The sequence below is a fragment of the Mesoplodon densirostris genome, chromosome 13 (genome assembly GCF_025265405.1).
Source record: "Mesoplodon densirostris isolate mMesDen1 chromosome 13, mMesDen1 primary haplotype, whole genome shotgun sequence".
In the NCBI taxonomy this organism is placed as follows: Eukaryota; Metazoa; Chordata; class Mammalia; order Artiodactyla; family Ziphiidae; genus Mesoplodon; species Mesoplodon densirostris.
Window position 1 is genome coordinate 13726091 of NC_082673.1, and position 21549 is coordinate 13747639.

The following is a 21549-nucleotide window of genomic DNA, read 5'->3' on the forward strand; positions in this document are numbered from 1 at the left end:
GAAACCTTATGGCCAGTGCAGAGTGAGATGAACCTGGAGGACATTATGCTCCGTGAAATAAGCCAGACAGAGAAAAACAAATACCGTATAATCTCACTTAATATGTGGAATCTGGAAAAAAGAAGAAGAAGAAGTTGAACTCAGAGAAGCAGCGTAGAATAGGGAGGTGGGGGAAATAGGACGATGTTGGTCAGAGGGTACAGATTTGCAGTTATGTAGGATGAATGAGTCTAGAGAGCTGATGTACCGGCATGTTGTCTATGCTTGATGATACTGTATTGAACCCTGGAAGTATGCTAAGAGAGTAGAATCCAGGAAATTTTACAGACACAAAAAATGGTAACTGTGTGAGGTAATGATATGCTAATGAGCTTGACTCTAGTACTCATTTCATTATGTGTTTCAGATCATCTTATTGTGTACCTTAAATATATACAATTTTTATTTAAAAATTTAAAAAATGTTAAGTAATGAATAAAAACGATAATGATTCCTAATATTGAGTAATTTGCTATGTGTCAGGTATTGTACTAAGGGCCTTGGATTTTGCCACTTAAAGGAAATCACAGCTTTTTATAGGTTCTAGTGTAAAAGTATAATAGCCAAGAGTTAGGCATTTAACATCTAAATGTGATAGTACTTAATCATGTTTATTTTTGTCTTTTCTTATTTAGAACTGAACAAGAATTTTGCTGTAACATTTCTGCTAGTCATTTATAGGTAAAACAGCATTCCTGTGAGTCTTGCAAGAGACCTTATGAATATTTTTCTCTTAATCATAGTCGTCTTTCACCAAGGAGGGAATATTGAAACGCCCTTCCTCCCTATTTTTAAGTTCTGATGATTGTTAAATCCTTTAAGTATTGTGCTTCAGTGTTAATTGAGATGTAGCCTAATATTTATAAACTTAAGAAGGAACCCTTCTTACAAAGAGTTCTTTTTCAAATGTGCATAATAATTATTTTATCTATTTTAGAAATTAAGATATTTAATATATTCCTTTTTCTCTATTAGGTCACACATATATTTAGTTGCTTGACAGTGTGGAAACCCCAATTCCTTTATAGCTCTCATGAAATAAAACTCAATTCAGTTCAATACTACATCAAGTATTAGTTGCAGGCTATGAGTCAGGCACTGTCTTGGGTATGGGATCACAAAATTTTTAAAAATGGGGCAAGATAGGGTCAGGGGATAAAGAGGTACAAACTATCATGTATAAAATAAATAAGCTACAAGGATCTCTTGTACAACACAGGGAATATAGCCAATATTTTATAATAACTCTAAATGGAATATAACCTTTAAAAATTATCAATCATTGTGTTGTACACCTGTAACATATAATATTGTACATCCACTATATCACAATTTTAAAAAAGCATCAACATTAAAAAAATTGATCCTTACTCAAAAAAAAGGGTCTCAGACTTCCCTGGTGGCGTAGTGGTTAAGAATCTGCCTGCCAATGCAGGGGACACGGGTTTGAGCCCTGGTCTGGGAAGATCCCACATGCCGTGGAGCAACTAAGCCTGTGCACCACAACTACTGAGCCTGCACTCTAAAGCCCGAGAGCCACAACTACTGGGCCCATGTGCCACAACTACTGAAGCCCACGCGCCTAGAGCCCGTGCTCTGCAACAAGAGAAGCCACCACAATGAGAAACCCGCGCACCGCAACGAAGAGTAGCCCCTGCTCGCCGCAACTAGAGAAAGCCCGTGCACAGCAATGAACACCCAACGCAGCCAAAAATAAATAAATAAATACATTTTTATTTTTAAAAAACAAACCACCTAGTGGGATGGGGTAGGGAGGGTGGGAGGGAGATGCAAGAGGGAGGGGATATGGGGATTATCTGTATACATATAGGTGATTCACTTTGTTATACAGCAGAAACTAACGCAACATGGTAAAGCAATTCTACTCCAGTAAAGATGTTAAAAGAAACAAGGGTCTCGGCCCACCGAGAGTATGCAGTTTAGCAGAGTGGAAAGAATGAGTGCAACTTGGTGTCATATAGTGAGAAAAATTTGTTTCAGTGGGGAAGTTCTCAAGAAGATGTCATATTTGAGCAGGGTGTTGCAGGATCAGTGGAATTTTGCCAAGCAGAAGAGGTGAGAGGCCATTCCAGGCAGAGAGAGTAACACGAGAGAAGGTGGAGAGATTTTCATGTGGATGGTATGTTAGAGGACTCGAACTTGAACATGGCAGGCTGAAGAGGTGAGAGGTGGAACGGGAAAGTTGTTGCTGAATTGTTAAGAGACGCCTTGAATACCCCAGGTGTAGACTTTGGGTGCTGGGAGAATTTGAAGGTCTTGAAGCAAGTTAATGAAATGCTCATATCTATGCTTTATAAAGGTAATTTTGAAGGCCGCCTGGAGTCAAGGAAGGAATACACAGAAAGACGTGGAGAAGGCACTGACCTGTCAACTTCTTGTCAGTTGAGCCATTATAAGACTTTTATGAGTTTAAACCTAAAAAAGCATCCTTTAATGTGGGCATGCCGCACTTTCTGGAGACATAATGGTTATTAAATTAAACAGAATTAGTTTAAAAATAGAAATATTCCTTGACTTTACGGTTTTTCCTGAGTGTAATGAGATTTTTAAAAGTATAATTAAACTTTATTCTTGGGAAGGATTTCTTATTTTTAAGGATTTGCTTTTTCTGTCCATTTTCACGAAGATCGTGTTCTGTAATGGCTGGGCATGGCGTTGCCATTGGGAAATCTGTTTATTGCAGAATTTTAACAGTAGATGGTGCCTATGGTGGTATGTACGTGTTGCAGGTGCAGGAAAGGAATATCACCCTAGAAGACTCATGAAAAGAGGAGCAAAATTCCTCGTGGAGTAAAGGAGGGTTTGGGAAGCAGAGAAGAGTATTTTAATCCAGTCAACTCACTGAGTGAAGGTTGTCAAAAAGGAGAAGAGTGGGGCTTCCCTGGTGGCGCAGTGGTTGAGAGTCCGCCTGCCGGTGCAGGGGACGCGGGTTCGTGCCCCGGTCTGGGAAGATCCCACGTGCCGCAGAGCAGCTGGGCCCGTGAGCCATGGCCGCTGAGCCTGCGCGTCCGGAGCCTGTGCTCCGCAACGGGAGAGGCCACAACAGTGAGAGGCCCGTGTACTGCAAAAAAAAAAAAAAAAAAGAGAAGAGTGAAATTGGGCTATCAGCAGCAGTGGGGTACGTCTCCACTGTCTCTGACACCATAATTCTGTTCTCGGGGCCTAAGAGAAATCTCAGAGGAATTTTTTTTTTTATAATGTGAGAAAATCTTGTTCTCTGTGGTCACACATACTGTCTTGTTAACCTTCCAGAAGTTTTTTTCCCTGTTACTCAAGTAGAAATGGAGCTCTTAATCGATAACAGGCAGTTTTGTAACAACACCTATAACCCTAGGTGCTGTGTTTTTGACAAGCCAAAAGACAAATTTATCCAAGCAAATCCAAGTCTATCTCATTATTCAGAGTTTCTCTTCACGTAACTTTAAATAAAGCCTATTCCAGAGAAGTCAGGCTCATGTTTATGGGCACAGAAGGTGGGTGGGATGAAGGGACAAATCAACATTCTCCTACCTACTTTCTCATCATGTATTCTTTGCTCATATGTAGGCACAGGTTGAACCTGTCCAGTGATTCTCCTTTATACAAAAGATAGGTGTATCTTAATGAGATTTTCTGTGGAATTTTTTTTTCCTAACTTAAGTGCTATGATAGTCAAATGCAGTTTAACAGTAATACTCAATGAAACAGTCACACCTATAGTCGACTGCTGTACCACTGTAATAATGGCATATATAATCATGTCTATGACTAATATCCATAATTGACCATTGTCACAGCTCCTTTTTGAAATGCAGAGCAAATGCGAAAATCCCAAAGCTACCTGATACAGTTTAGAATATTTAGGGGTAAGACATGATATTAGGAGAAGTATATATGAGTCTGGCTAAGTGAGAAATTTCCATAAATTATTATAAATATAGAGATGATCTCATAAGCAATGATCTGGAGAAGAAACAAGACTATAGCAGAGACCTGAGCTGAATACTATAGTTGTTCCTCCTTATTTATAAAACACCAGTGGCTCTTATGCCTTAATCACCTATCTTAGAAATTGGATATCCTCCAGCATGCCCAGAAAAAGCAAAAAGAAGTGCCAAATGAGATTGCCAAATGCCAATCACTTTTGTCATTGTTTTAACCTCTGAGTATCTCCTATGACAAAATTAATATGTTTAAATTTTATATCAGGCTGTTGTGTGGTCTCTCTTTATGTAAAAACCTGACCATTCCTGGAGCATCAGCCTGACCCTGTAGAGCTATGACCCTAATTCTTTACTTGTTGGAGAAATCATTTTCCTAATTCTTGTTAGTATCAATACATTAACTTGCATAACTCTCCGTAAACTAATCTCGATGTTCTCCAAACTCATTTTCTTTCTTTCCTGGCAAACTTCGATTCCCTATGTCCATTACCATGGTCTTGTTATGAATGCTGAACTAGTTTTTTCATTTCTAGGGTCTCTTGCAGCTCTAATTTCCCTAAATTGTCATATCTTATGGGTCATATACTTCTTTCCATTTATTCTTACTTTTTTACTGGTAGCAGAGTTTTTACTGTGCATCGCTTCTCTACTGCGTAACAAATTCATTACAATTCCTTAGTGTGGTATTTAATTTCCTCACAATATGGATCCAGCCCACTTACCCAGCACTTTCTCTCCCTGCCTTTTATGAACCTGCTCTTTGGCCAACTTGGCTCCATCCATTGCTCTTTCTGTTCTGTTGTTTATGGTGTTTCCTCCACTTGAAATGCTGTTTTCCCATTTTGACCTGTCCCATCCATCCATCAAAATCCAACTCATGTACCATATTCTTATGTGGCCTTCCTTCTTCCTCATGTGAGTGTATCCCAATAACTTTCTGTACCTTTTAACATACCTATCACTTTCTGCCCTGCATTCTAGATACCTGTGTATTTGTCTTTGCTGCTAGATTGTATGAGATATTTTCCCAAGATTTGTTCCATTGTAGTTACTGTTTAATTTGGATATATCTATACCACTATTTATTGTAACATGACATTATCACCTCTTTCATTGGTGTTTTATTCTATAGGGACTAAATGGACAATATCATAATACATCCATTTTATATGGCAGGGTTCATTTACAAGTTGTGACAACAAAGCCTGATGTATGCCTGTATGAAAGGAAACTTACTGTTCCTCCTACATAAAGTAGCAAGAGTGCTTTCAAAATGGTCTTAATAAGATTTGCTGTATTGAGACAAAGAACCATGACTTCATTCTTACTAACCTCAGAAACATAATAAACCACAGTCAGTTTTGGCATTAATCCAGTTTTACCATTAACTCTCTTGTAAATTTTGATTAAGGGGTATTGCAGGACTTTTGTAATTAAGGGAACTGCATTAGAAATTTATTCCCTGTGGGAATTTATTTGTCATATTCTGAAAAATACTGAAGTTCTATGAATGCTTGTAAACCTTAGGGATGGTAAAATACATGGCTGAACAACCATTTTTCTGAGGGGGGAGTACCCAAAATTAGTTGAAGGCTCAAGTCCAAATTTTTATTTTAACAAATAATTGATTGAATTAAAATATTTCTTGGCTGTGTAAATGTCACAGGAGTCACAAAGAAGCTGTTTTTCATGGTTCTATTCTCTAGATGTCTTCAGCCCATAGATATATTTTATAATAATTTGTTGCTTTCTATAATCATGGATTAACAAATATTAACTACTCACACAAGTCTGGATCAGCCAATATATTTAACTCTGAATTTGTTAGGCTTTTATCTTCTAAAAGTATTTTGAAGGGTGCAGTTATATCATTAGATGCTTTTTCTATTTTAGTTTTGCTCTATAGCAGCTTAGAAAAGACAAGATTCTTTCTGACTATGGGTTTAACTTGATGTGAGCATTTATACATTTTAAATCTATAAAAAATTTTTAATTTTAGTTTTCTGTTGGCTCGCTTCATCAAATGTTTTTTTTCTTTAAAGATTTTGTCCCAAGGAAAATTTGAAGATTTCTTCCAAGTCAGTTTAAGTGACTATAGCAGAATTAGATCAGCATGATCCTGCTCTTAACTGGCTGAATCAGTGACCACTTTTTTTTTTTAAAGGAACATCTCTTTCAGAAAGTAGGAAGAGTGCTCAGTGTGGCCTGCTGTAGTGGTAGGTTTCTAGAGTGAAGTTTTCCTCAGGTGGTGGTGATGATATGGACTGCTTTTACAGAATATATTTCTTCCCAATCTATTCAAGGTATAGAAGAACTGCAGTTTTTACAACCAGTGCACCTGATTAAGCCATGTAACTGACACTCTCCTTTTCTTTAACCTAAAAGCGTTCTTTTCTTTTTAGACTTGAACTCTGTGCACCGATCATGGAATTATGTAGATGCCAAATATCTACTTTAATTTTCATTTTTTACATGCATAAAATATTCTAGATGACTTCAGAGGAAAGCAGGAGGTTTGGGCCTTATTTAACTCCTGGCTATGGATAAAAATGTTCCCAGAGTCCCCTCCTACTGTGCACACATGAATAGTGATTATTATTGTCTATTGCATGAGTCCTGTTTGCTCACCACAGTATTGAGCACTTCATATGCATTGATTCATCTTCAACAATACGCAACCTATATATTAGACAATTTTACTATCCATTGTAAAAATGAGGGACTTGAGGCCACGTGAGGCTAAATAATTTGTCCATGGACTTGCATACCCTTTTTTTTTTTTTTTTTTTTTTTTTTGCGGTACACAGGCCTCTCACCGCTGTGGCCTCTCCCGTTGCGGAGCACAGGCTCCGGACGCGCAAGCTCAGCGGCCATGGCTCACGGACCCAGCCGCTCCGCGGCATGTGGGATCTTCCCGGACCGGGGCACGAACCCGTGTCCCTTGCATCAGCAGGCGGACTCTCAACCACTGTGCTACCAGGGAAGCCCTTGTGTACTCTTTTTAACCACATTACTTTCTCTACCAAGCACACTTGAGGAAAGGCGTGAGGACATCTGATCGGTATTCTCTCTGTGGGTTCCAGCCGTGAAGCATCCTCTCTGTTCCAAGCATATAGCAATGCTAGGCAAAAGATGAAAACAGAAAATGCAAGAGTCGCAGCTGAGCTCATAATTTATCATCTCAGTGGCCCACAAATGGAACGGAAATTCAAGTGCTGATTTGTAAGCTGTGTTAAGGCCTCTGGCCTCCTGGGCTCTGCAGGTGGACAGGGGGCCGGTACAACTTGTGCAGGGAAATGAGAAATTAAAGTCATCCTACACTAGGTGGAGATCCAGAGCGAGCCTCACTCTGAAACCAGGTTGTAGAGAAGGGCCCCTCTACTTCTGAGCAAGGATGCAAACTCCAGAGACTATCACTTTTGTAGACGTTAAAGATGGCAAGAGAAAGACAACATGGCTGCTAAACTAAGAACTGAACCAAATCACTCGCTGTTTCAGTGACGTGACTGGTAATAATGCAGATGTCTGGACAATGTAATACTCAAATCACCAGTATGAAACTGATTACAGATGGCTAATTCTGGGCACAAAATGAGCACAGAATCATTTGTAAGAAAAAGATGATGAGAGATATTGGATGGAGCTGTTTCAAAGCACTAAATAAAACTAAACAAAACAGCTCCCATACTCCAATAAAGATGTTAAAAAAAAAATCCTCCCGCTTCAAGTGAGCTTGCAAAACAAAACTCCAAAGCACATGAGGTAGCCTGAAGCTACAAAAGAGCCAAGGAAAATGACCACTGAAATAAATTTGACCCAGAAGAAATTAAAATATTGAGACACCATGGCAAAGTATATTTTGGATGCTCAAAGTATAAACAAAGGATTGCCGTTCATGAAGAAGGTAGAAAATCCTGCGATAAAAATAGTCAATTATTTATTTACAAATATTTATTAAGATCAAAGTATGTTCTACACACTGTTATAGGTGCTAGAGATGCAGCAATGAGCAGAAGTAAATCAAATCCATATCCACATAGAGAGTTTACATTCTTGTAGGGAGTTTTACCTTTTAGTTGCAGAAATGAAATAAGAATAGGCAGAAATCTTGGAAATGAAAAAGCTAGTCATTGAAATAAAATTCCCAGTAGAAAGGATAAACTCTAGATTGGCAAAGACAGGGTTTTTTCATTTGGAAGATATTATTTAGGAAATCAGCAAAATTGCAGTAATGGGAAAATAAGATCTCAAAAGAAAGTGTACGTGTGTTTATGAGTGTGTGTGTGTGTGTGTGTGTGTGTGTGTGTGTGAGAGAGAGAGAGAGAGAGAGAAAATGGATGAGATTATGGGGAAAGATGATACCTGAGATTATTTTAGAATTGAAGACAAGACTCCTTAAATTGAAAGTACAGTGTAAGGACCTATCTGGATAAATAAAAATAAATCATCACCTAAACACTTTGTGGTAAAACTTCAGAACATTGAGGATAAAAACAAAATCTTAACCTATCAGAGAAAAAATATAGACTAGCCTCCAAACAAAGACAACTTAATTGAGAGCAATATTGTGGGAAAAAATTCACTGTCAATCTAGATTCTAGAATTTTATGCCAGAGTATACCACTGACAGACACGGATCAAAAATATTAATTGAATCATGAACTTGAAAAACTGAATATTCTTGAGGAAGCAAGTGTAGAAAGAAAGTGTGGATTTAAAAAAAAAAAGAGGAATAGAAACTTCTAAATGTCATCAAATTTAACTCTTGCTATAAAAAGTAATAACAAATTTCTATGTTAAAAAAAAAAGGTAAGACTTGGGAATTCCCTGGCGGTCCCGTAGTTAGGACTCCGAGCTTTCACTGCTGAGGACGCAGGTTCAATCCCTAGTCAGGGAACTAAGATCCCACAAGCCATGAGGCACAGCCAAAAAAAAAAAAAAATGTGACTGCACAAAAGTAGGAAATATGAGAAGGCTATAAAAGAAGAAGAAATACAGATGGATGACAAATATGTGCAAATTGAAAATTACAACACCAAAGGTTGAAATTCTAATGCCATCAAAGTGAACAAGGATATGGAACAATGATCGCAACTGTTCCTTGGTGCCTCCACTTGGGCCAACTGTGTGGGTGACCTTGTAAAGCATGGAAGTGACAGATGCCAGCTTCTGGGTGGTGGTAACCCTGGGAGGGGCGAGTCTGGAACAATGGGAGTGGACAAGTGTGATACAAGGGGTCACCTGTATCTGTAAGGTTTCATTCCTTTAAAAGGGGAAGGAAAAGTGCAAAATACTAATTTGTTAAAGCATGGAGGTGCGTACATCGGTTTTCATAGCATCAGCCTAAATACGTACCTGTGCAATTGAAGTGAAAAGACACTCAGAACTTTCAGAAGACCCTGAATCTTTATGCACAGCAGTAAAATTTAGAAAATAGCCTGTCTTCCGGTAATGAGGACCTTTAGTTAAAACCCAACTCTATCAGGGCCTATCAGGCCATACAGAGTCTACCCACTCTGGCTTCTCGAAGTTGCTCATTTATTCCAATAGCTTCAACCTCATTGCATGTTTCTGTACTTCTCACAATTCAAGCTTATTTCCTCTCCTCTTAACAGCAATCCTCTTAGATTGTTGTTATCTCCTTCTGAGACGGGGGAAAAATCTAGAACAGTTTAAGATGTATCAAATTCCTTTGATTTTCCTCTCAAGCCAGTACTCTTAGTAGCTGCTGATGCAACCATCTGAGTGGAACTATATTTTCATGGCACGTGATGGATGTTCCACTTCGCAGTGGTTCCTGTCATGGTAACCCAATTGTCATGAGCCGGGCATTGCCTGGATTTGCTGTAGTCCCCAGGCTCCAGTCAGCATTATATGCTCTGGGATTCAGGCTGAGGGAATAATTCATCCCTGCTGTGGACTCTTCTTCGCCACATCTTTCTACCAAGCACAGTTGAGGAAAGGCATAGGGACATCTGATCAAGGTTATCTCTGTGGATTCCAGGTTTGAGGCACCACCTCTGTTTCAAGATGCTACATGGAAATCTCCTAGGAGTTTAAAATGCCTTGGATGCTGAACTGTTGTAAAATTTCTGTTGTACTTTGAATTTGTGTTTGAGAGATGAACAGACATTCTCAGTGAGAATGTACATAATTTACATTTTGGAAGTTAGAAGAAGTTAAAGCTTTCCTAATTTAAAGTGTGAATTTTGATTAATCCATGCTACTTTAGCTTAAAAAGACAAAAAAACAAGCTGCACTACTGCTAGCTACTTCTAGTAATTGGAATAGCAGTGTGTGTGTGCGTGTGTGTGTGTGCGTGTGTGTGTGTGTCTAGTGGGACTCAAAATACCAGTGCTGGGCATGAAGTTCTCCCTCACTGATTTTCTGATTATGCCATTGCTACTCATGCATTGGATAATGATCCACCAATAGTTTGAGGTCCTACAAGGTGCTCTGAAACACCAGTCTAATGAGTTTTATTTCAATATCTCGTCTGACAATCATTCTAATATTATTTTGGTATATCAATGTTAAGTGTTGACAGCTTTAAAATAATTTCACTTCATTAAAAACATACTCGCTTAAATATAACTTAAATGTCCTGTCTTCATGGGTCATTCCCTTACAATTTCTGTTTAGTATTGAGCTAATAGCTAAACGAACTCAGCAATAATTCTTTGGAAATCACATCTAATTATTGCACGCCACTAGGATTCCGCTTAGTGTATTAAAATAGTTGTTGGCGTGTTGCATCCTGGTGACAAAAAAGAGCCAGTGTATCTTCAAAGAGGGTTTTGCTTCCAATCTGAGCATAGCTTAGTGGCTGAAAGAATCCAACTAAGCAGTCTGTTTAAAATTTGTGTTTTGAGTATTATTTTCGTAATCTTGACATTTGCACAGTAAGTAAAAACTGGATGTTTTTAGATAATATCCTTTTTTCAACTTTTTTTTTTTTTTTTTTTTTTTTTTTGGCGGTATGCGGGCCTCTCACTGTTGTGGCCTCTCCCGTTGCGGAGCACAGGCTCTGGACGCGCAGGCTCAGCGGCCATGGCTCACGGGCCCAGCTGCTCCGCGGCATGTGGGATCCTCCCAGACCGGGGCACGAACCCGTGTCCCCTGCATCGGCAGGCGGACTCTCAACCATTGCGCCACCAGGGAAGCCCTTTTCAACTTTTATAATAATATTAATTACTGTAACTATCAATGAGCACTTATTCTGTACTGTGTACCATCCTAAGCATTTTATTTGTGCTGACTTCATCTCCTCGGTCACCTTGTGAAGTAGAAACTAATGTGATCCCCAAATTGCAAAAGAGGAAATTGAGACACACACTAAGTAATCCCTCTAAAGCCATACAATAAGTAATGGAGCTGATGGTAGGTTCAATCTTTTTTTTCTGAGTGGAAGACTGTTCTTTGCAGTCCCACTCATCCTAGTGCTCAACACTTTGTCTATTCATTTGTCTTTAAAAAGAGGTCAGTGCTGGGCTTCCCTGGTGGAGCAGTGGTTGAGAGTCCGCCTGCCAATGCAGGGGACACGGGTTCGTGCCCCGGTCCGGGAAGATCCCACATGCCACAGAGCAGCTGGGCCTGTGAGCCATGGCCGCTGAGCCTGTGCGTCCGGAGCCTGTGCTCCGCAACGGGAGAGGCCACAACAGTGAGAGGCCCACGTACCGCAAAGAAAAAAAAAAAAGGAAGTCAGTGAAACTTGAATGTCTTCATGGTTTTTAATTTTACTAACAATAAATGATCATTTATTCTTTGTATTCTTACAGGGCATTCTACTTGGACAAGTCAAATTCACCACCAAACTCCACATCCAAAGCTGCTTATGTAGATAAGGTAAAAACAGAAGATTGCATTGACTGTTGCTTTGCCATTTACCTCCCTTATTTAATTTTGCTGGTGTTCTTGAGCACTGTGTAATTTATAAACATTCGTGGTCTCTGTTCTGTTATCTCCATAATAAAATATTTTAGACTATTCACTGTAAGTTATAACAACCGTGAATTATATCCCATCTAAAAGGAGTTCTTGAGGGAAGAGATATGGGAACATATGTATATGTATAACTGATTCACTTTGTTATAAAGCAGAAACTAACACACCATTGTAAAGCAATTATACTCCAATAAAGATGTAAAAAAAAAAAGAAAAAAAGGAAACTATTCAAAAAAAATAATAAAAAATAAAAGGATTTCTATTAAACATGTTGAACCTTATGGGCATCATTTTTTTCTGCAGCTCATGAGGCCTCTCAACGTTTTGGATGAACTGTATCGACTGGTAGCCTCGTTTATCAGATCCAAGCGCACAGCTGCCTGTGCGAACACGGCTTGCAGTGCCTCCGGTGTCGGGCTACTGTCGGTGTCCTCGGAGCTGTGCAGTAGGCTGGGGGCCTGCCACGTCATCATGTGCAACAGCGGCGTGCATCGGTACGTGCCTTCCCGCCTTGCCTGCATCTTTGCTATACCTTATTACATTCGGAGGTTCTTGTTTATTACATTTAGCTCCATGAAATTATAGCTGGAAACATTCAAAGGGCTCAGATATATTTGGAATAAGACTTTAGAAATCAGATAATTCTTGCACAGTAACTTCTGGCTTTGGTTCTTCTATTTTCAGTGACTGTTTATTCATACAAATGAGTGCAGTCCCACATTTATATCACTGTGGCCTAGAATCTTATCACCCTTGTATTTATATTAAGATTTATATGTTAGGTACAAAATTTTGCATCTGTTTTATTCCTTCTAGGAACTTAACTTGGTAGGGGCTGGTGACTAGCAAAACAAAACTTTTTCTTCAGGGGCTTGGATCCCTGTTACCCAGCTGTGGTGAGCTAGATGCTGCCTTGGAGTTACTACTGTCTTCCTACTCCTGGAAAAATCATAGTCCAGGAGCCCACACAATATGCTCTTCCTGAAAATTTAAGGAGAAGTCTTAGATAGGCCCTCTTCAGCTGGTCTGTCTTAAGCAGCAGTGCTGTGTCTGGGAAAGCTGTGGTAGGTGCATAAACTCCTACAGCTACATCAGATGCAAATGTGAGGGGAGAACCCCGAGTCAGGTCCTTCTATCATAATCACTTGTTCCTCTTCTATCATCTCTCCATTTTCACAGCGAAATGAAACCATGTAGGCGGAAACAAGAGGACAGCATTTAGTCCTCACTGTAGCAGAGAATCTGATGTCACCAGTCATACTCTCTTCTTAGTATGAGGCCAGTTAGATTTTGAGTGGATGGTGGTTATTGTTTATTCAAACTTACTTGCTAATTCACCCATGCAAAGGACTGCAGTTGGTGTATTGGCTGGGTAATGTCATAAATGGGTGATATTCATGTTAGAGACATAAAACATGAACAACAAACAACAAAAATAATAGTAAATAATCATATGACAAAATAAGATAACAAAAACATAATAAAAAATAACAGATTGCCTAGACTACGAAGAAAACTAAATGATCTAGGAAAGTTACAGCTAAAAAATAAGATTCAGAAGGAACATAGATCTTTGAGATGGTTAGAACTTGCCATGGAGAAGGTAGCGTTTGAACTGGGTTTTCATGGGTCAGGGTTTTTTTTTTTTTTGTGGTACGCGGGCCTCTCACTGTTGTGGCCTCTCCCGTTGCGGAGCACAGGCTCCGGACGTGCAGGCTCAGCGGCCATGGCTCACGGGCCCAGCCGCTCTGCGGCATGTGGGATCTTCCCAGACCGGGGCACAAACCCGTGTCCCTTGCATTGGCAGGCGGACTCTCAACCACTGTGCCACCAGGGAAGCCCCTATGGGTCAGGGTTTTAAAGAGGTAGAAAGAGGGAGAAAGTTCAAATCAGCAGATTCTCATCTGTGACATTCCATTTGACTTGATGTGCCTGAATTCTAGTTTACAGGTCCTACACAGCATGTCCTTGCTTATGAAGTGTGACAAGACTTTATTTCTCTAAAAGGAGAATTAAATTTTTGTGGGTGACACAATGTACAGAGTTTTCTGCTTTATTTTAATTGCTGTGTACTTTGTGCTCTATTGCAAGCTTACTAAGAGCTTAATTGAAATATCATCTGCAACTAAATGAGTAAAATATTATTTCATCATTTGTTTTACTAGCAGAGAAAAGCTCTCTCCCTCTGATCAGTCATATTCATTCATCCTGTTCCCATTCATTCATTTATTATTCAGTGACTCAGTTAATATGCGTTGAGCACTGTTTATGTGCCAGCACCGTTCTAGTTGCTGGGATAAAGCACTGAAAAAAAACCCTCCCTTCTCTCATATAATGTAAATCATGTTGGGGTGAAACAGATGATCAAGTAAACAAATAAATGAGTAATGTAGTAGGTGGAATAAATACAGAAAAGAACAGAAGTCAGAGAGGTAAAAAGGGACAAGATGGGATGAAGGGTGGGCACCTTGCATGGAGGAAATTTCATTAGAGACCTGTGTGGAATGAAGGAGTGAGTTATGCAGATATCTCAGAGAAAGAGCATTCCATCTAGGGAGCATAGTACAAATGTGGGAGCCCGATGGGGACCAGCATGATGTGCTCAAGGACCAGCACAGTGGCCACTGTGGCCTTGGCAAAGTGTCATCCCCTTGATTAATGTTCTTATCCTACTCTGGTGCAGGGTCATAGTTATCTGAGGACTGTGACAACCAAGGGACACTCCAGGCTTCGAACTACAAGCATACGCTCTTATCTCCACATGAATTTACTGGAAGTTAATGCAGTTAAATTTGCCATTTAATGGAATTCCCTGGCAGTCCAGTGGTTAGTACTCTGTGCTTCCAGTGCAGGGAGCCTGGGTTCGATCCCTGGTCGGGGAACTAAGATCTCGAAAGCCACATGGTGAGACCAAAAAAAAAAAATTTTTTTTTTATTTGCCATTTCATCCTAGAACTGTGACCAAATTGCCCAAATTATTCTCTGAGGTGTCCCATGAACAGTTTTAGAATTTAACTACTGATGGGTAGGAGAAACAGATCTATGTTCCACAACCATTTTATAATTGCTGTATTCATTGATTGGTGTGTTGGAATCACAAATAACATTGAAATTTCAAAGTATTTTGACTTTCCATTTCCACAGTTCAAAATAAATATGGCTTTAGTTAGTTCATTTCAGAGACATTTACTGAGGTGTAGGCACAAATTCCCCATGACAGATGCCGAAATTAAGGTTAAAACTATTTGAAAATAGTACGGTTTTATTTTTCTATTATGCAGAATAAAATAGGAGTTTAACATTATCTTTAGTCTTTCAGGGAAGGCTATGGTCAGGTTTTTCATGGTGATAAAATGTGTGCTAATTTATATTGGAATCAGAAATCTCACATAAGACCGTTCCTAAAACAATTCTTTAGTAATTATAATTCAGACAGCTAGAAAGGAACCCAAGTAGATCCACATTTACACTAAACATTGAACGTGGAGGTTTATTTACCCTCAGGTTCTGGCGAAGGGGAGAAGTTCATAATATGAATCAGAATAAATACTACACAGGCTATTTTACCATTTGCTTTTAAAATTAAGATGAGAAATGGTTAACAATATGGTATCCACATTAGATAATCAGCTTCCTGCCTTTTCTGATTTTATTCACCAAAAAAGGGAATCTAACATTTTTTAAAGTATAGAGTTATATGGCCTATGTTTGACATTAAAGAGAAGAATGTGATTTCAGAATGAAAAGGCAGATTTAATTAGCATTAATGTTTAGACGTTTTAATGCCAACCTGAATTAGATGGCAGGGTGGCATACAACAGTGAATGCAAGATTAGGAGGAATAGAATTCAGGATGAATTATTAAAATCTTTTCATAGCGTTTAGCCCAGCTTTGTTTATTAAATTCTCTTTCCTGGGGCAGTGCTTTATGTGCATTACAATTCTGCTGATGAACTTTCCTGCACACACTTTCCTCAGTCATTTACTTACATTAACTATCTCCATTACTATTGAATAGTGAAAGAAAATTGTCTTTTTTTAAGATCAGGATTTTTGCCTTTTAAACAGTATACATGATATCAAAAGGTAGTTTAATAAATGGAAATTTTCCAAAATTTCCTATCCTGACCTGCCTTCTTTCATTTTCATTTTGAATCATCTCTTGCACCTTCTATCAAACAACATACATCTGATCATAGTTTTATTAGTATAGTTTAATAATCTGCTTTATGCTCATAATATCTATTTACCTATCTACCTAAAATGTCCACACAGACTTTCCCATGATCACTTTTATTTGCTACATAATATTCTAGCCACTTGATACACCACAGTTTACTAAACTATTAATTTAGTGGTTTATCTTCTTTCTCTACTGCCCTTAATGCAGAGAGACATCTTTATGTAGCTGTTCAAATTTCAATTTTATTTTCCACTAAGCTAAAAGTAAACAAAAATATCCTCCAGATGCAATCAGTGCGTCAAAGAGCTTAAACCTCTTCGGTTAATATATTATTATTTAAGTTCCCAAAAGGATTGTCCTTGTAAAAACCCAACAGAAGGTTAGATAGTTGTTTGCCATCTTTACCTTGTAAATATGGTGTTACAGAGGGTGTTAGAACCCATTTATCTATCGTGCTTCTCTACCACGTGTACAACGATATTGTATTTCATCAGTGCTTTAATTTATACTTCTTTGATTAACAAATACAAACATTTGAATATCTTTTGAATTGTCTTTCCCACAAAGAGTCATGCTTTATATTGTCCCTATATCTGCTTTTTAGGCAAAATTATTTTTTGCCAGTTTGAAAGTTTGTAAAGCATTGAATCAGCACCGTGGCTTTTAACGTTCTCCTTTGTTCCATGCAGTTATTTGCTGCAGATCCACAAGGGTGCTACATGGGCTCTAAATTTCCCTTTTATTTCCTACTGCAGCGTCCTTCCATTCACTGCAGTATTTCATTTGGTTTTGCTTCTTTATTCCTATCGCTGCCTAATAGCCAACTGTTTGCCTTTAACTGTTATGAATTAGCGTGCTGCAAATGTTGTAAAACCTAAGCATGAGTCTTATCACATCCAAAAACAGAGATGCCATATTCTTCGCACTACATTTGCTTCTGCTTCCTTCACCAGTGGAAACAGTAGGTGGAAATTTCCAGAGGCTACCTGAAAGGTTATGTCGGGAAAATTTCTAGTGAGGGGAAGGACTCTGGAATCACAGTGTTTCCCTTTAAGGACCTGTTCCAGGGACTTTTTGTACACGTACTCTTTGTATCTGTTAATAATGGATTTTCAGCAGTGTCGGAGTCCTGGGATGGTCCTGCAGGAGGGCGGAGTGATTTGAACACAAGCTTCATGTCTGACTCACCTGTGATGTCTTAGTACCAAAACCTTGGAGATCTGTACACATAAATTCCCTTTTATCTTTATGTTTTGTTGTGAGGCTGAGTCTCTTCCGGGAAACAAGGTCCTGCATTAGCTAATATACTTGGTGTTCAGTCACCTGTGAGGGATGTGAACAGCAGGGCCAGGAGGGGCTCACTGTGTCAGGGGTTCAACAGCACCTGTAACAGCAGCATTATAATCACGTTGTTTTGAACCCCACACAGGTGTGAGGAGGAAACAGTCTGTGGCAAGGTCAGCCTGTTCTCATTATTAAAAAGCATAATGATGATGAACATCAAGCTGGCTGCCATCTATGTATTCCAGAGTTGGACTGCTTTTCCTTTTATACATTGTAGAAACTCATTTAACATATAAAATTTTAGGAACTAATAAACTATATAATGTGAAGTTTCTAATTTAAAAGGGTATATTTCCAAAATGCATTTCTTAGTTGGTTGTTTAGAAATTGAGACATTTTTTCACATTGGACAGGATTACAGAGGGTGGTTGAATTCTCAGAATCATCCCTCTTCCAGCAGAAACTTACAAAACCTATCACCTGACCATAGTATAGGACCCAAATTGTGATTATAAGCGTTTGTTAGAAAAGTGAAATCCAGGAGTTAAAATATAAAAACAGCTAAAGGGAAATATGTATTACCAATGAAACAGTTAATGAAACAGTTTTCATTTCAAATGAAGATAAATAGTGTAGTGATTCTTGGTTCATATAAGCAATTTAAAAAAAAACATTTTTTTAGGTAACTATCAATTAACAATTTTAAAAACCACTTTTGTTTGACACTTAAGGACTCTTTCTTAGCAATATTTTATTCTGTCATCACCATGGCATCAAAGGACAAATGGACAAATAGGCCCAGATTAAGGAAATGCAGAATCTTATAAAAGTAGAGTACTCAAGGTAACCTGGCTTAGGTAATCAGAGTCCTAACAGGGCAGATGATGAAGCTGCATCTTTCTCCTCTGTGCAGCCAAAAACACATCAAGTAAGAGGAGTGGATTTACTCCGGGGATTTCCATATGTAGGTTAGACTCTAGGATGGGAGGGCAAAAATAAATTACTGCAATAAGCAAATGTAGGTTCGAAATGTATCCATTTATTTTTCTGTCCAAAAATGACTTGGAAGATTAGCAGCAAGATTAGTGGAAATCTTGAATTTTAAATCTCCAGAAAGATGGCTAAATAGAACAAAAGAAACTGCCAATTCATGATGCCAGGATACTGTACATTCTCAATAAGAAGTCCTAAAATTATGCTCATATAGTCAGGAATCTGAAACACATTAGTCTAAAATACTTCTTTTATATAAAGGTAGTAGTAGCAATGACAGAGGTGGTGTTTAAAATTGTTATTAGATATGGCTTCAGTTTTGATTATTTTTCTTTAACAGTTATAATTTGATTATGATCAATGCAACCATTCTCATTTGTTTGATATCTAATAAAATCATTAATGAATGAAAACCAAAAAAACCTCAAAAATGAAAATATAAAATTGTGTACTAATCTTTAGAAGAGAAAAAATAAGATGTTATAATAATGGGGCTCTGGGAGAAAGACAGAATATATCCTACTCATGCTATAAGTATAAATCTTAATGACTCTGCCAAACTCATAGAAGCAGAGAATAGAATTGTGGTTACCAGGGACTGGGAGAAGGGGAAAACGGGGAGACAGTTGGTCAAAGGGTACAAAGTTTCAATTATGCAAGGTGAATAATTCCGGAGATGTGACATAACAACAATGCAGCTATACTTAATAATACTGTATTATATACTTGACATTTGCTAGGAGGGTAGATCTTAAGTGTTTTCACCACCAAAAAAGAAAAGAAAAAGACAATGGTAACTATGTGAGGTGATGGATATGTTAATTAGCTTGATTGTGATGAATATTTCACAATGTATATGTATATCACATCAACAGGTTGTATACTTTAAATTTATACCATATTTAATTGTCAATTATACCTCAGTAAAGCTGGGGGGAAAAAAGAAAAGTGAACCCAGATTTTCCAATTATACTGAGTTGTAAAGTAGGCAAATAAAACTCCACGATTTATGTTAATTTAAACAAACAGATAAATAAGTTTATTATCTTAAAATTATGGGAAGAAATCAGATATTTCAAATATAAGTTTCATTCTTTTACCTTGTTTCATTATCTTTTATAAAAGTTCTCTACTCTGAAGAGGTAGGTGGCCAGATTTACTATTATATTTGTTTTCTTGCTTAGATTTTTCTTTGCAATTGATATGAATCTTGATAAACTAGTGCATTAAATTATTCTGTTTTAAAATGTTCATTGTTTTCATTAGTTTACTATGAAAGAAGAACAACACAGTAATAATGAGAGTCCCTTCTTATTGCAACGGTTTCTAGGTCTGCCAGCCAGTAATCATGGGCCAGACATGCTTTAATTTAAGTACATATAAAGCCAGAGCTTATACATTATTACCTCCTATCATTAAGATTGGAAAATTCTAGGCACCTTAAACATATCTTGATAAAATAATCTAAATACGTAATTTGGAGTGATATTTCATCTGTTTTTGTGAAACAATTTTACTATTAGTAAAATTTAAATATTTACATTTTTAAAATGTAGCTATTTAAAAGTGATAAATGTATTGATAGAATTGACTTTAAAAAGCGTTCAATAGGGCATGATTCTTCAAAGTTTCTTCTAAAGAAACTGAAGTTATTGTTTTTCCTAAACCTGCAAAATGATATTTAAAGCAAAGTAAAATACCAGTCATTCTCTAGGATCTGTTCCTGAGGGCTTCAATGCTAGTGGGTTTGTAAGTGCTCTAATAAATGACATAAGCCAGATTTTCTGTCCTCCAGAGGGAGGGAAGGATTATGGGTATCTCACCAGTATAAACGGTCCGTTTGCCAGCACTTTCCGAACTGCCTCTTTTTCTCTATGACCTAGAGCAGGAGAGCAGGTGGTGTGGAGGAAGTTGAAGAGAGGAAGCGGCAATTTCTGCCTCTAAGGTGTTAATTTTCAATTGGCAATAGGTCATCTAACGTCCTCGGAGGAATACCTCGGAGTGAGATTTAAATCCTGTTAAGCAGGAAGGAAGGAATGTAACACCTGTTATAGGTTTTACAGCGTGAATAGTGTTTACCAGGTGACGGAAATGGAGAAGGACGTTCCGTGTAAAGGAATAGTATGAAAATACAATATCGAGGTGTGAAATAGTGTACGACGGGGCCGGAGGTCACAATAAAGAGCTGGCTGTTTCTGGGCCGTGAAACGAGAAGGAAGCAGTGAGAAGGAAGGAGCAAGAAAGACAGGAGTTGGAGCATGGACGGCCCTGCCTGCTGGGTTAAGGGTTTGGGACTCCCTCCTAGAGGCCCTGGGAAGCCAATGAAAGGTTTTCAGCAGAAGAATAACATGATTAGATGTTTTAAAAAATACTTTAAAAATAAAGATCAGTACCGTGGGCTATGATGGGACAAGGATAGAGGCAGGGAGACAGCTAGGATTTTACAGGAGTACAGTGACATGATGAGATCCAAAACTAAAGTATTGGCACAGAGGTTAGAAGGGAAAAGACAGATGTGAAAGGTATGAAAAGGCAGTAAACAGAACTAGACGAACTGGTGAGGAATAGAAAGCAGGGGAGAGGGAGAGTTTCTGATGATTCCAGCTGGGAAAGATTTGGGGAGGGAGGACGCCATGGTGGCGGGGCGGGGGCGGGGGCGGGGAATATGCATTTGTCTTTGAGGGGACTGGGGAGAGGGATGTTGAATTAATCTGTTACATGTTCAGTTTTAGATGCTCACAATGTACCTATGTGGGGATGTACTTCGATGGATTCATGGTCAGCAAGGACTAGAAGTATATATGAGTACAAATGGGTATAATAACAATAAGTAATAACATATATATGTAATCTCAAGGGGTAATGGAAAAACACTGCTAGGAATTTTCTGGGAACAAACCAGGTGTTAGGAGCAGGGAAAAGGTATTCCAAGAAAAGGCACAGAAGCGTAAGCAAAGAATAATTGGCTGCCCGTTGTGGAAGGTGAGAAAAAATCACCAGGGAGTGTAGAGAGAGTATTAATCTTCCCTGGTTCTCCACTGCCCTGTCCTCTGTGCACCCGTGGAGCCTCAGGATAAAACACTGTAGGATCCACGAGAAAGGAGTGAAAAATACTCAAACAAATCTATTTAGTATCTTGGATAAACAGGTCAAAGAGAAGAC

General features: G+C 38.4%; 1 protein-coding gene across 2 annotated transcripts in view; it reads left to right on the forward strand.

The window, feature by feature from the left end:
* PREX2 (phosphatidylinositol-3,4,5-trisphosphate dependent Rac exchange factor 2) overlaps positions 1-21549 on the forward strand; it is a 279954-nt gene that overhangs the window by 226383 nt on the left and 32022 nt on the right. For both annotated transcript variants that reach the window (XM_060115599.1, XM_060115600.1), the window contains 2 exons: positions 11762-11828; positions 12231-12421. In XM_060115599.1, coding sequence (XP_059971582.1) covers positions 11762-11828; positions 12231-12421 — 258 coding nt within the window. The remainder of the gene's footprint in view (positions 1-11761; positions 11829-12230; positions 12422-21549) is intronic.